At 47.8% G+C, this 14,308-nt stretch overlaps 1 protein-coding gene across 1 annotated transcript; it reads right to left on the bottom strand.

The window, feature by feature from the left end:
• Window positions 1-545: 545 nt before the first annotated feature.
• On the bottom strand, window positions 546-12,331 carry LOC142502319 (olfactory receptor class A-like protein 1). Its single transcript, XM_075613131.1, has 2 exons — window positions 12,284-12,331; window positions 546-2,042 (listed from the first exon to the last, which is right to left on the bottom strand). Exon 2 carries the CDS (start codon window positions 2,020-2,022, stop codon window positions 1,078-1,080), a length of 945 nt encoding a protein of 314 aa, XP_075469246.1. The 5' UTR covers window positions 2,023-2,042; window positions 12,284-12,331; the 3' UTR covers window positions 546-1,077.
• Window positions 12,332-14,308: the final 1,977 nt, after the last annotated feature.

The following is a 14,308-nucleotide window of genomic DNA, read 5'->3' as shown; positions in this document are numbered from 1 at the left end:
ATGATTACTGTCAGCTTCTATATAATTCAGACAACTGACAGGTTTATGATAAGTTAATATATATATATATATATATATATATATATATATATGTATGTATATATGTGTGTATATATATATATATGTATGTGTGTATATATATATATATGTATGTGTGTATATATATATATATATATATATATATATATATTCTCTCACAAACACACAGTATACCGCATGCACGCCTTGTATCAAAAACTGGTTAACATAAACTTTCAAATATGTATTAAAGTAATAATAGACAGCGGTGCTCCTGGAACACTAATAATATATAAACAACAAAAAGAAACAAATATGAAGCACACAGGTATACCAAGGGAATGAAAAAATAACAATGTATTAATGGACTATTTAAAAACAGGGGAGAATGTTTAAAAATAGAGGGGAACCTGCCCAAACTCCTCAAATAACCACAAAAGGACAAAAAGGGGAGTGTGGGTATGGGACAAAAATACAAAGGACCTAGTACACAATGAAAATCAATATCACAATATAATGTCTGGCAGCTTGCCAAGTACAGAGGAAATACTGCCTAAAAACCTAAATAGAGAGAAGGCAATATAACGACATGAATGGCTACACAAAGCTGCACACACAGACAGACAGAGCAATCACCAAAAAATAGAGAGACTGCACTAAGATGTTATAAACTGTCAATACATGTGAAAGCCAGTTGAAATATCCAAATAATAACTGTTGTGATAGAGAATTGTAGTATATATCACTGTGAATGTGTCAATCCAGATAAGGAATAAAGTCCAAAGTAACGTTAGTCCCACAATACATCACCAAAAATCCATAAGTGCTGATGCACTGTCCTTATAGTGTGGTGAGGAGAAAGGGGTCCCTGTGCAAAAACTCCGACTCCAACACGTTTCAACCAAACGGTCTTCTTCTGGGAGTGTCTAAAGACATTAAAATACTCACTGATGCCAGTGGGACAATTTTGCTTTTAAACATGCTAATATATGAAGAGAACGTACAAAATACCCAGTCTAAGAACTTGACCCATAAGCTGCTATTTGGGAAGCTATAAAGCTACATTTCCCCATTGCAGATACTTGACACGTTCGACTTTTCCATCTTTCTGAACCAGCCCACTGGAATCTTAATTTTCTTGTTGAAAGTCATGACCAGGAAAGGGCTTAGCATAGAATAGCAAGAAGACAGAAACAGCCGTATCTCAGAAAGTAGTGCCGGAAAACTGATCTGAGCGACCGTGTAAATCAAAATCGAACTGTCGATTGAAAAGAAGAAAACATAAAGGGCAGTCAACTTAATGATATTTTTAGCCGCCTTCTTATCTACTGATTCTCGCGTGGCAGTTTTAATGGAGTGAAGATACTTGACCTGTTGTCCGTGCCTTCGGAGAATGAAAACAGTGTACGTGCTACTAAGAAGCATTAAGGAGATTAAGAGAAAGTCATACCCGTTAATTAAAGTGCTGAAAAGTTCTTGAAAGACAGGTTCAATACGTCTGAACAAACAGCTGCCCACTCTGTAGAAGGGAACCGTCCCATTGGCAAGAGCAAGACCACTGAAAGGGCAATTGAGGTTCATAACTGCATTGCCTAGCCAAATGGCAGCCAAGAATGGGAGAATGTAATTAGACGCTTTGGTTTTCAAGGATTCCCATCTGGATGTTGCAGGAGCCATAACAATGGCCTGAAACACACTCAGAAGACAGGTGGCAGAGATTGACGCACCTCGCAATGTCCTGTATGAGTAGAATATGGCAATGCAGCCAACGTCATCCAGTATATTTTGGTGGCTCAAATATGACATTATCTGTGGCAATCCTCTGGTAAGGAGGATCATCATGTTGGAAAATGCTAAGCTGCAGAATATTTTATCCACCGGCTTCATCTTCTGCTGGATCTGAGTGATGTGAATGTAAACTCCTAGGACAATGATGTTTCCCAAAACCCCAAGAGAAGTCTGCAGGAGGAAGGCTGCCAATTTAACTGGGACACTGAGATTCATCCTGTTATCATTCCTGATACCTTTTTGGGAATACAAAAGGAAAGCATTAAATATATATATATAGATATTTATTGTTGTTGTGTCACCCATTTACTTCATGTCCTGTCTAAAATGTGTTTAATAAGAAGATAGCACTCACCCTTCAAATCGTTACTCCACTACGTTTCTTTATAAAATACAATAAAGGGAAAATATAGTACAAACAGTGAGTATAAGAGCAACAGATACATTATAACATACAGTACTGTAAGATATATATAACAGCTAATTGATTCATAAGTAGACCAGACATCAAAGCAACCATTCTTGTCCTTGCAAGATTAGAATAGTTTGGAGTATGGTAACTTTGTTGCAGAGTGCGTATGGTTGTTAACCTGTTTAGGGATAGAACAAGCTGGTGCTAGAAACTCCCCTGTGACGATAGCTTATCACAGGGTGTAATTTACACAAAATACTGGGTTTGAACTGAACGAGGCTTAGATATAATAAAGTATATTTATTCCTTTGGATAGGTGAACACACGAATAATACAGTAACAGACAAGAAGTACACTTACTTTGAGGATGGGGGATGAGAAGTATGAAGCATAGCAATTCTCTCGCAATCAGGTCACAATTCAGATGATATCAGAAGACAAAGGATAAAGGGTGGACAACAGTTTATAAACCTTTTGTGCCCTATCTTTAACATTAAGTACAGGTGATTGGTCTTCAATTAGCTCTAGCACTCATTAACGTGGGAACACATTTTGATACATGCCCCCTGCTAGTTTGTACATGCGCAGTAGAGCTCTGGGGTCTCATTTCTGTAGCCCCTCATCTGCATCAGGAATGCCAGCTAGTCTACCAGATTGGATTCCTGGCAGGATATTCTTTGTTGTGAGGTGTGAAATGGAACACTTGAAGACTGCTCTGATTTGAGTAATCTCTGCCCTCATGCAAACAGTGGAGGTGACAAAATCCTTTGAACCATACTTAAGTCCTAGACATTGGGTCACCTTTCTGGCCATATGCTACCCTAGTATGCAAAGGCATTTCCTCTGGCTTTTACCCATACCTTGGAACACAGTATGAAAGATAAAACATGAACATATTAAAATATCCGGTTTCGTTGGGTCCAGCAGGTCCACACTTCCCAGTTCTCAATGCCGGAACGGGGACACCCTATGGTCCAATTTGCGACCTTCGGAACCGGAGATACACAAATACACTTAAAACCGTTTCTTATTTTAATACAAAAATCTCCGCTGTAAATTAAATCACGGTTTTTCACTAAATCCCCATTGAAAACAACGGGCTCCGCCGCCATAGACTTTCAATGGCAAACCGCCGCCGTTGGCGGCTATGGGAATCTGCCGCCATAGACTTTCAACGGGGCGACGCCGCCGTTGAAATCAATGGGGGTTTTCCGCCGTAGCCGGTCAACGGAGATTGGCCGCCATTGGAGTCTATGGGAAAAGTCCCAAACTTTCATGGGGGTCCATACTCCGTCGGGATGGTCCAAGAGGGTCAAGGATGGTTCTGCAGCGTTGCCGGAGCAGTGACTACAGATACCCCAAACCCTGATCCTCTGGACCCTCCGGAACCGGAGCTATGGATTCCCAAATTTCAGCTTTTGACACGTAGCCGTTTTCCTGAGCCGTTTCTGCCGCTGCCATTGGAACCTATGGCGCGACCCGCTCTTCTCGGTTCGACCCTTATCGGGGGTCCAGGATACGGGGACCCGGTTGTGGTCGAGTGGGGGGAGGTCTAGGAACTAGGGGCAGAAAGAATTTTATTTCTAGGTGCTCTAGAACTGTTTATTCCCACGCCACTTGTCGTTGAACTTGACTTGTTAAGTGATCAAAGCTCTCCTATCGAAAATGTATCCGCTTTGCGGTTTTGCGGTTTGGAAGGCAGCCAACTCGTTCCTGGAAAGCTCCTTCGAGGGATTTCCATTGAAGTCAATGGGCCCATTGACTTACAATGGGAAACCGCCGCTCCTCCTCTCGGACGCCATCTGCTGGTCTTCTCAGGAAACAGGACCCAGCAGCAAGATTCACCATTGAAACACATGGAGCTCCAATGGCGGCTTATGGGACCCTGCAAAATGGTGCCTTAAAAGGCGGGAAAATTACAAAAAGGGAATCACTAAACAACTATTAACCCTTGTGCTCCCGGATGGATCCTAGTGTGTGTGTGATGCAGACACTGATTAAACCAGATATTACAATAAACATGGGAACAGGGGAATACACATTTACATGTCATAACAAGGGTTAAATCACATTTCTGGACCTCAGCCCAGTTAACCCCTTGTCTCCCTGGTGAGGTCATGGGATGGCCAAATGGGGTGTAACCCCTTTAATCCCGGGCCACCCCCTTTCTCCCTCTACACCTCCCCTTCTTAATAGGTGACCTGTGTCCCACTGGCCCTAGCTGGGAGTGGGGCACTGCTGGCACCATTAATGAATTCAGTCTCAGAGGGATAGTCCTGGCGTGAAAGTCCATCAGCATTGCTGTTTTCACTGCCCTTTTTGTGTTGAATGGTAAATTCAAATTCTTGCAAAGCCAAGCTCCATCTCAGCAACTTGGCATTCTCCTCTGATACCCTCTGTAGGCAACTCAGGGGATTGTGGTCTGTGATGACCATGAAAGCCCTCCCATATACATAGGGCTGGAGCTTTTTGAGTGCCCACACAATGGCCAAGCACTCCTTCTCAATGGTGGCATATGCCACCTCCCTGGGGAGCAGTTTGCGACTGAGATACACCACAGGGTGATCTTTGCCGTCGTCCCCCACCTGGCTCAACACAGCCCCAACACCAAAGTCTGACGCATCAGTCTGAATAAGAAAATGCTTGGTATAGTCTGGGGCAGCCAGTATGGGGGCTCCAGCAAGCGCAGTTTTCAGGGCCTGGAAAGCAGTTTCACAGGCAGGAGTCCAGGTAATAAGCACAGGCAGTTGCTTCTAGTCAGATCAGTCAGGGGTTTGGCCACGGCGCTGTACTGTGGGACAAATTTCCTATAGTACCCTGCGGTGCCCAAAAATGCCATGACCTGTTTCTTGGTTTTTAGAACAGGCCACTCAACTATGGCTTCTACCTTGGCTGGCTCTGGTTTGAGATGCCCTCCACCCACCCTGTGCCCTAAGTACAAGACTTCTGCCATCCCTACCATACACTTAGTGGGTTTTAAGGTAAGCCCAGCCTCCCTGATCCTATCCAGCACCGCAGTTACATGTCCTATGTGGGATTCCCAGGAACTACTAAAGACAGCAATGTCATCTAAGTAAGCCCTGGCATAGCTCTGCATCCCTTCCAGTAACCTATTGACCAGGCATTGAAAGGTAGCCGGGGCATTCTTCATCCCAAATGGCATCACCAAAAACTCATAGAGGCCACTTGGAGTGATGAATGCTGACTTCTCCCTAGCCTCCAGGGTCAGTGGGATTTGCCAATAGCCTTTGCTAAAATCCATGGTGGTCAGATACTTTGCCCCCACGAGTTCATCTAGTAACTCATCCATGCGGAGCATGGGGTAAGCATCTGACACCGTCCCAGGGCTCTGGGATGGAGTAATTACCCCTAGGGTCAGCATCTCCTCTATCTCTCTCTCCATACTTGTCTTGACCTCTGCTGACACTCTATAAGCATGCTTATGCAGAGGCTGCAGGTCCCCGGTGTGCACTGGGTTTTTTGTGAGATGTGTGGTCCCTGGAATGTCAGTGAAGAGGGCGCTGAACTGAGCTAGCATATCCCTGGCTTCTCCCTTCTGCCTAGCACTCAACTGTGCCCCTATCTCTACCTTCTCTACAGTGTTTCCCTGCCTAGCCTCCCCTAGGAGATCAGGCAGAGCATTGCTCGCCGGATCCTCCAGCAGTGGACTACAAATGGCCAGCACTGCTCCCATACTCGGTGCTCTGTATTCCTTCAACATGTTGATGTGGTATGTCTTATGCCTCTCAGGCGCTACCTGTACAACATAGTTGCACTCATTCACCTTTCGGATAACCGAGTACGGTCCCGACCAGGCAGCCATCAGCTTGTTCTCCCGATTAGGTTTGAGAACAAGCACCTGCTGTCCTGGGATGAATTCTCTGCTATGGGCCTGCCGGTCATACCATTGCTTTTGCTTGGTCTGAGTGGCCCTGAGGTGGTCCTGAGCCACCCCCATTAGCATCTCTAACCGGTCTCTGAGATCTACTACATACTGGATCACTGAAGCATCAGTAGAAGTAGTCTCCCCTTCCCATCCCTCACGGAATAGGTACAGAGGTCCACGTACCCTGCGGCCATACAGTAGCTCGAAGGGGGAGAAGCCTGTAGATTCTTGCGGTACCTCTCGGTAGGCAAACAGCAAGTGCTGCAGGTGAATCTCCCAGTCTTTCCCCTCCGCCTCTATAAAGGTCCGAAGCATCTGCTTCAGGGTACCATTAAACCTCTCACATAATCCGTTTGTCTGGGGATGGTAAGGGGTAGTGCGCCGGTGCTATACACCGCAGGCATCCCAGAGACAATGTAACAGTTCACTCATGAACTGCGACCCCTGATCGGTTAGGATCTCACCAGGGAAACCGACCCTAGAGAAAATGTTCAGCAAAGCTGCTGCCACTGTCTTGGCACTTATGGTGCCAAGCGCTACCGCCTCAGTGTACCGGGTGGCAAAATCCACCACCGTGAGGATGTAACGCTTCCCTGGCCTGCTAGGAATCATGAGGGGTCCTATAAGGTCCATCGCTACCTTCTGGAACGGTTCCCCTATTATCGGTAGGGGTCTCAGGGGTGCCTTCACACGGTTGCCCGCCTTACCCACTCGCTGGCAGGCATCACAAGAGCGGCAGAAATTGCTCGCATCTCGGGATCCCCCCGGCCAGTAGTAACGCTGTAATAACCGGGCTCGCGTCCTGGTGACCCCCTGATGTCCCGCTAACGGAATAGGGTGAGCTACCCGTAACAGTTGCTGTCGGTACCTCTGGGGCACTACTAGCTGTCGCTTACCGGTCAATCCCTCCTCTATGCCCGGGTTCCCTTCTTCTCTGTATTGGAGTCCCTTATGCCATAGGCAGCGCTCAGTGCCCTCCCCTGCCTGAGATTCGGACGTCCGAAGTCTCACGCCGGCCAGGGTAGGGTCTGCCTTCACTGCCTCCCTAAACTGGGCTCCTAAGTCTGGCCACCCCCCACTCATGTCATTGTCAGGGGAAGGGGACAGGGTGAGAGGGAAAAGTAAGTCAGCCTGTGGTTGCAACTGATCCTGGCTTACCGCCCCGGGCTCCTCTGCGCCCTCCGCTAACGTTGGTCCCAAAGGCTGGGGGACTGGAGCGGCCGCTGCCGGCATTGCCGCTGTTTGGCTCCGGGTAACCACTGCCACTGCAGCGGGCTGGGGCACACGGTCGTAGGTGCAGGTCATCGGTCCCAGGTCATTGCCCAAAAGAATTTCAGCATCCAAACCGGGTAAAACCCCCACCTCCCGCACACCCTTGCCCACCTCCCAATCCAAAAAGATGCGGCCACCTGCAAGAAACGTGGCTCTCCGTCGGCTACAGTGATCTGCATCCTAGGGCCTGGGAGCAATTCCTCTGGCCGGACCATATCAGGTCGGACCAGGGTCACTGCAGCTCCTGAATCCAGCAAGCCGACTGCTTGCCGGTCACCGACTGTGACCGGGGTGAGAAGTTTGCTCCGGCCGTCCATTTGCTGCAGGTCTGCGCTGAGATGTCCTCCGCTCCTGGCTGTAGGCACCGATGAAACCGGGATAGGGGTGACATGGGACGTCACGCTGGGAGTTGTTTCCATGACCGGTCCTGGTTCTTTGGTGGAAGCCCCCCGCACGCGGGCTACCGGCTTCGCAGCTGGGGTGCGTTGCCCCCGATGGGGTCCGTTGGATCGCAGGGGTTCCGGGCAATCTGGTCTGAGGTGACCAGTGCTGTTACAGTTGTAGCACCGGCGCTCATGCCGGAGCTCTCCCGCCTTCTGTGAACTGCTGCCCGCAGGCGGCTTTTGGGTCCACTGGGGGGGGTAGTAACAGACTTCTTGGCCGGCGCCGGCATTGCCGCCACTTTGGCTGGTGCATTGGCGGTCATCTGGGACCGGCTGACCACATAGTCATCTGCCAGCCTCGCTGCCTCGGTGTAAGTCTTGGGATTTTTGTCATACACCCAAGCCCTCACCGCCGGCGGGCACTGCTGCATGAGCTGCTCCTGAAAGATGAGGTCCAGCAGGCGTTGGTAAGTCCTGGCCTCACAGCCCTCCACCCAGTGTAGCCCGTATAAAGCCATGCAGGTCACATAGGTGACGTAGGTCTCCTGAGGCTGCCTCTCCTCCAGCCGGAATTTACCCCGGTAAGCTTCAGGGGTAAAACCGTGCTGAAATAGCAATAGTTCTTTCAGGTGGTCATAATCATCAGCAAACTCCTCTGTAAGCGCCATCAATGTCTGCTTAGCCAAGCCGGAGAGTAGCAGGTCCAAGCGTGCAACCCTATGCTGGGGAAGCACCTTGTACCGCCGGCACTGCGTTTCAAAGTTCCTTAAAACATGTTGATCCGATCAGTGCCTTCTACGTATTTGGTGAGACTGTGCTTGTCCAGTTGGAGTTCATCTTTGCGGGGTTGGACCGGGGGGCAATAAGCGGGTCTGTTCACTGCCATAGAGAGAAACTTTAGCCGCTCCTCCGCTGTCCCTCGGTCTCCCCACTTGGTAATCAGTGCCAACATTTCAGGGGTAAACGGACTGGTGGCCGCAGCCATCAGTGCCCCTCCTGTCGCACTTGTCCCGGGAGGTGCACTTGTCCCCTCCCCGGGATTCTGCCGCTCTGGCACTGGGTTCAGTCCCTGATTCCCGGGCGGCTGTACAAGGGCAAGCTGAGCCGTATCCTGAGACTCTGCCCGCTCGGCTTCATATGCCGTGATTGCGACAACCATGTCTTCGACCTCCTGGTCCTCATATTCCAGTACATATTCACGGCACTTGTCTCTTAGCTGAGTTCTTGTCATCAGGTAGTAGATGTTTTCCGCTTCACTCATGGTTCTGGGTCGCAGCAGTGAGGTGGTGTGACAACTTGCGTTACTTGTTGCACTACCGTGTGTTCAATATCTTAAGTCCCAGGAACTTGCAATTACCATCAAGTTCCCACTGGATCACAGTACCCCGTAGAATACTGTAATCCAGGTCCAGTTCAATCCTGCCGCTGCCACCAGTTAATATACAAGCCTGTGACGATAGCTTATCACAGGTTGTAATTTACACAAATAACTGGGTTTGAACTGAACGAGGCTTAGATATAATAAAGTATATGTATTCCTTTGGATAGGTGAACACACAAAATAATACAGTAACAGACAAGAAGTACACTTACTTTGGGGATGGGGGATGAGAAGTATGTAGCATAGCAATTCTCTCGCAATCAGGTAACAATTCAGATGATATCAGAAGACAAAGGATAAAGGGTGGACAACAGTTTATAAACCTTTTGTACCCTATCCTTAACATTAAGTACAGGTGATTGGTCTTCACAGGAAACAGGACCCAGACAGCAAGATTCGCCATTGAAACACATGGAGCCTCAATGGCGGCCTATGGGACCCTGCAAAATGGTGCCTGAAAAGGCGGGAAAATTACACAAAGGGCTATTATCACTAAACAACTATTAACCCTTGTGCTCCCGGATGGATCCTAGTGTGTGTGATGCAGACACTGATTAAACCAGATATTACAATAAAACAGGGGAACAGGGGAATACACATTAACATGTCATAACAAGGGTTAAATCACATTTCTGGACCTCAGCCCAGTTAACCCCTTGTCTCCCCGGTGAGGCCAGGGGATGGCCAAATGGGGTGTAACCCCTTTAATCCTGGGCCACCCCCTTTCTCCCTCTACAGACACCACTTGTTTTGAGAGCTTGCAATCCGCAAGCTAACTTTGTACTATAATTCCCCACAGGAAGTTATAGTCCAAAACCCTATGATCCCACCGCTACTACCAGAAAAAAGCCTGTCACAGGAGACCAGGACTTTTAACAAATTTATTCCAGGATCATTCAATAGGCAAAACAAGGCAGTGAAATAAAATTGGGTTCATTTGGATAAAAACCTCAGAAACAGAAATACAAAAGACAGAAATATACAGACTTACTCGGGTCTGGGGGTTGAAATCTAGCTTTTCCTAGGTCCAGGTTGCCAATTTGCAAGGGCTTATCCTGACCAGGAACTCGTCCTGGAACGAAATTCGGCAGAAAATCCTGACCGAGACCTTGTCCTGATCGTCCTGGAAATGTTTTCGGCAAGATATCCTGTCCACGACCGCTACGCTCGATTTGTAGAACTTGGCCTCAAAAGACGGGACTTCGTCTCTACGAGGCAGACATTTCTAGCTTCAAAACGAAACCGGTTGCTCTGCTATTTGTAATAGAGCAACATTGAAAAGCCTGCTTTAGCTTCATCGACACAAGTCAATGGATGGCCTGGTTCTCTGACTGGGGCTACTCCTTACACACCATACGCTGAGCTATGTTCAGCATGGAGGAAGGAGGAGCGACTAATTGCTCCCCATCAGCAATAGGAATAGATCATCCTTTGGCTGACGTTAGAGGAGGAGGTGTGCCAAGCCGGCTCAAAAAGCTGGGTGAGCGGGAAATATGAATTAGCCAATGGGAGAAGCGCCTACGAGCTGTATCTCCCCCAGCTAACTCATTGCCATCTTCTGGACAGGCTCCACCAGGTCCGACAGATACAAAAGGTGTCCCCACAGGACCTGGCAATTTGCCCTTCCTCACCCACCAAATGGTCTTCTCACCTGTGGACATCCTCTCCTCTTTGAACTACGGACTCTATACAGACATGCCGGCGTCTATGCAGATGCCCTGGCTGACGGTATAGAGTCTTATAGCAAACGTATAAAACATTACAAAGTACACTTTAATAAAGTATGAACTTTGGTAAAACTTATACTTATAAGGGAAATGGGTTTGGGATATTTGGGTTCGAAACTCAGGAGTCTGGCAGACACTGGGTTGCCCGGTGTACAGTAATTCACCCTGCGTACCGGCAAATCATGCCTGCTTGCCAGGGAGAATTAAAGGACTAAGGGTAACTTCGGCCCCCGACTTCCTGCAAACAAAATACTTGCATTTCTACCAAAATATTAAACCTAAAACTTGCACATATGTAATTTCACAGTTCTAGGGCATAGTTAACATGTAAACAGGAAAAGCAGGGGTCCCTTTATTTTTGACATGTATAATCCCTGGTCCCTGGCATATGGTTCTATGTAGCTACCAGGGACCCCACGGTTTCACGGGTAACCAGATGGGCTAAAACCTTTATTGTATAGCCTGGTTACCCCCTCCAGTCACAGCGGTTACTACCACTAAGGTAATGAAGGATTAAACCCTCCCCCTACCCACCAGAGATCCTCAATGCTTTGTTATTGACTTAACAAGATGTTATGTTAACGGATATCTTCAAAGCTCACTAAGGCAATGTTAAGGGCTCTTTTCAGCTGTAACAGTCCCTTGCATTAACTATGGAAATTAGTACTAATTATATTGCTAGAGATGTTCCTTCTACCAACACCTATTCAGAGAACTCTGTTAACTGTAGTTAACACAGGGATTTAATGATGTATTATTTAGGTCATTCCTAAAAGTAGTTATAGCGCCCTCCAAACCCTGAAATATCTTGGGAGGCCTATTTTACTAGAGTCTCAAGTGCTATATATATCCCCTCAAACAACACACGGAGAGACACCTGTGCACAAAAAAGAGCACACCTGAGATACCTGGGATATATGCTAATAGGTGTCCTTTGAATATATTTTGCACACCCGAAAGGAGGTGTGAGGTGGGCTATACAAGCACTTGCTGAACACACAGTGAAATCGCACAAAAGGTAGAAGCCACCGGAAATCAGACCTTTCCCAAGTCTAACATAAAAAAGAAATAACAAATATTTATAGGTGTTTGATTTGGTAAAAAGGTATCATTCATCCAGATGGCACACCTTAAATGTGTCAACTGGAATTAATTCACTTTGGTCCAATGAGGCATTGCCCCTTTAAAGTAGTCTGTACTGGTCTCTAATTGTTGAATTAAATGGGCAAATAAAAGTACAGTTTATTTTGTGTCCCTGAAATAGGTAGGTCCCATTCTCACGTCAGAGTTCTTTCACCTATTTTTCAAGAAACACACACACACACACACACACATGCACACAGACACACACATACACACACCAGTTTGATGTTACACAAATCAAAAACACAGCAAAGATATTAAGGATTCTCTTACCATTTACGGAGAATTAGAAATGCTTCTACCTTTTTCGTCTCGTTTTCGGGACGATTCTCAGACAGCGCAGCCCGAATTCCATATTTATATCTTGTGACTACGTTCTCCCAAAGGCTTTGATATGCCTCTAATTTCTCTTGATGTGAGGTGGTACCTAGGGATGTTTCCTAATTAAATGAGTGTTAGACATACAGTACAGTGAGCTCATTAAATTCATATTATAGGCTGGTAATTTTAAAGCTATCAGTACTTATACTTCTTTAGCACTGATTGTAACGGTGGAGGGGTTAACCAGGCTCACTAATAAAGGTCAAGCCCACTTGGTTAACCCTTATCCTAGAGTGCTCCTGGACCCAGATATCCTAAATGCATAACTGTGACTGTGTGCAAATTATGTGACATTAAAGATTTCTGTGTGTTTTGTCTTTTTCTTGCTGGAATCGTGAGATTTCTAGGCTGTAAGTTTCAGAGTGGGTTTGTTGGAGAAAGACTTTACAGAACGTGTCTACTGCTGCGGCCGAGTTTATTCGAGCATTTGCCCGTTCTCGGCCGCAGCAGTTACCTGGCGCGCGCCGGAGGGTGCCGGGCGCGCGCCGAAGCAGCGGAGAAGAGGCCCGCCGATCGCGGCTTCCCCCTCTCCTCTCCGGGTCCGCCGGGTCCCCCGAAACCCCCTGCCGCCGTCCCCCACATCGCGGGACACCAGGGCTCCCTCGGGGAGCCCTGGACGTGCGTGCAGGGGGCGTAGGCACCCGATGACGCGTGACCGCGCATCGGTGACGCGCGGCACGCCGAGGGGATGCCACTTGCAAGCCGGGAAATCTCCCGGCTTGCGGAACTGGCCACACTTCAATAAAGTGTGTTGCCAGTGTATGTATCGGGGTTCCAGAGTTATGGGATTCCCCAGGAATTGGATCTGGGAATCAAGTGAGATTCTCGGATGCAACCCAGCACATGGCTCCATGCAAGCTCTGACTCTGAAAGCGCTACTACGACTCACCGCCAGGATTCCTGCTGCAGCATCTTCCAGACAAGGTAAATGGGCATGAAGGGGTTAATTAATACCTGCGATCACCCACGGTGTCCCTAGTAGACAGAGGGGTCCCTAGTATAAAGAGTGGTACTCAGCTACATGCCCAGATACCTTGCAACTAGTAAAGGGGTTCAGGGGGCCCTCCTGCTAACTAAAAATGTACAAGCTGATTCCACTCCAGTAAAACAATTAATATATTAATGCAAATAGGTGAGACAAACCTCCAAGGCTCAAATGGAGGAAAACACACACGACAGAGCTGTGGAACACATCCACAGCAAATAAAACCCTTGCCGTGAATGTATCCCTCACTATAATCCTGATATAAATGTATAAGAGACAACACATACAAAAGAGTCTCAGCTACAGGCGTTCAGACAGAACCATATAATGGATAATTAGAACCACTGTATGACCACTTGGTCATTGATTAAGGAAAAAAATTACAGTGAAGCAGACAAAAGTTCAGTCCAATATTTCCAGCGGGTGCTGCTCTCTTAGTTCAGGATGCCAACCCAGCACTCCAATAGGTAACCAAGTGTAGCCCAGGTCCCTTGGTCTCTCCCATTTACCCTCCCTCCTTGTCTTCATTGCTGTCCCGGGAGCCACCGTAGTCAACGACGGACCCGCGGCTGGCCACAAAGGTGGGGGCCAGAGCAGGGAGCGCTTGGGAGGCTGCGCAGCGCATCTGATTAGCGGGGGCCGCCATCTTCAAGTGCGCACGCATGCGCAGAAGGCAGGCAGGTAAGTCAGGGCTTTGCACATGTGCATGAGTCGCAGAGAGAGCGGTGGCCATGACACATAGGATCTGCATGGGGGAGCCATGGGGCTTTTTAGTCACCTGACAAACGCCAGCCAATGTGTGTGTGAGCAGGGAATAGATACTTTTTGCGCGCTGAGCCCACGTTAGTTGGAGCTGGGAGCTGGGTAAGTGAGGGTGTAGGTGTAGCTCCTGCACTAGACTAGTCACCTCCATAGCCCCAGATAACTACTAT

This window comes from Ascaphus truei, chromosome 9, assembly GCF_040206685.1.
Source record: "Ascaphus truei isolate aAscTru1 chromosome 9, aAscTru1.hap1, whole genome shotgun sequence".
Lineage (NCBI taxonomy): Eukaryota > Metazoa > Chordata > Amphibia > Anura > Ascaphidae > Ascaphus > Ascaphus truei.
The sequence above is the reverse complement of the archived record's forward strand: the minus strand, read 5'-3'. Positions and strand labels throughout refer to the sequence as shown.

What these genes read in the sequence shown, in the direction of transcription:
- LOC142502319 (XM_075613131.1), bottom strand. Translation starts at nt 2,022, where the DNA reads ATGAATCTCAGTGTCCCAGTTAAATTGGCAGCCTTCCTCCTGCAGACT.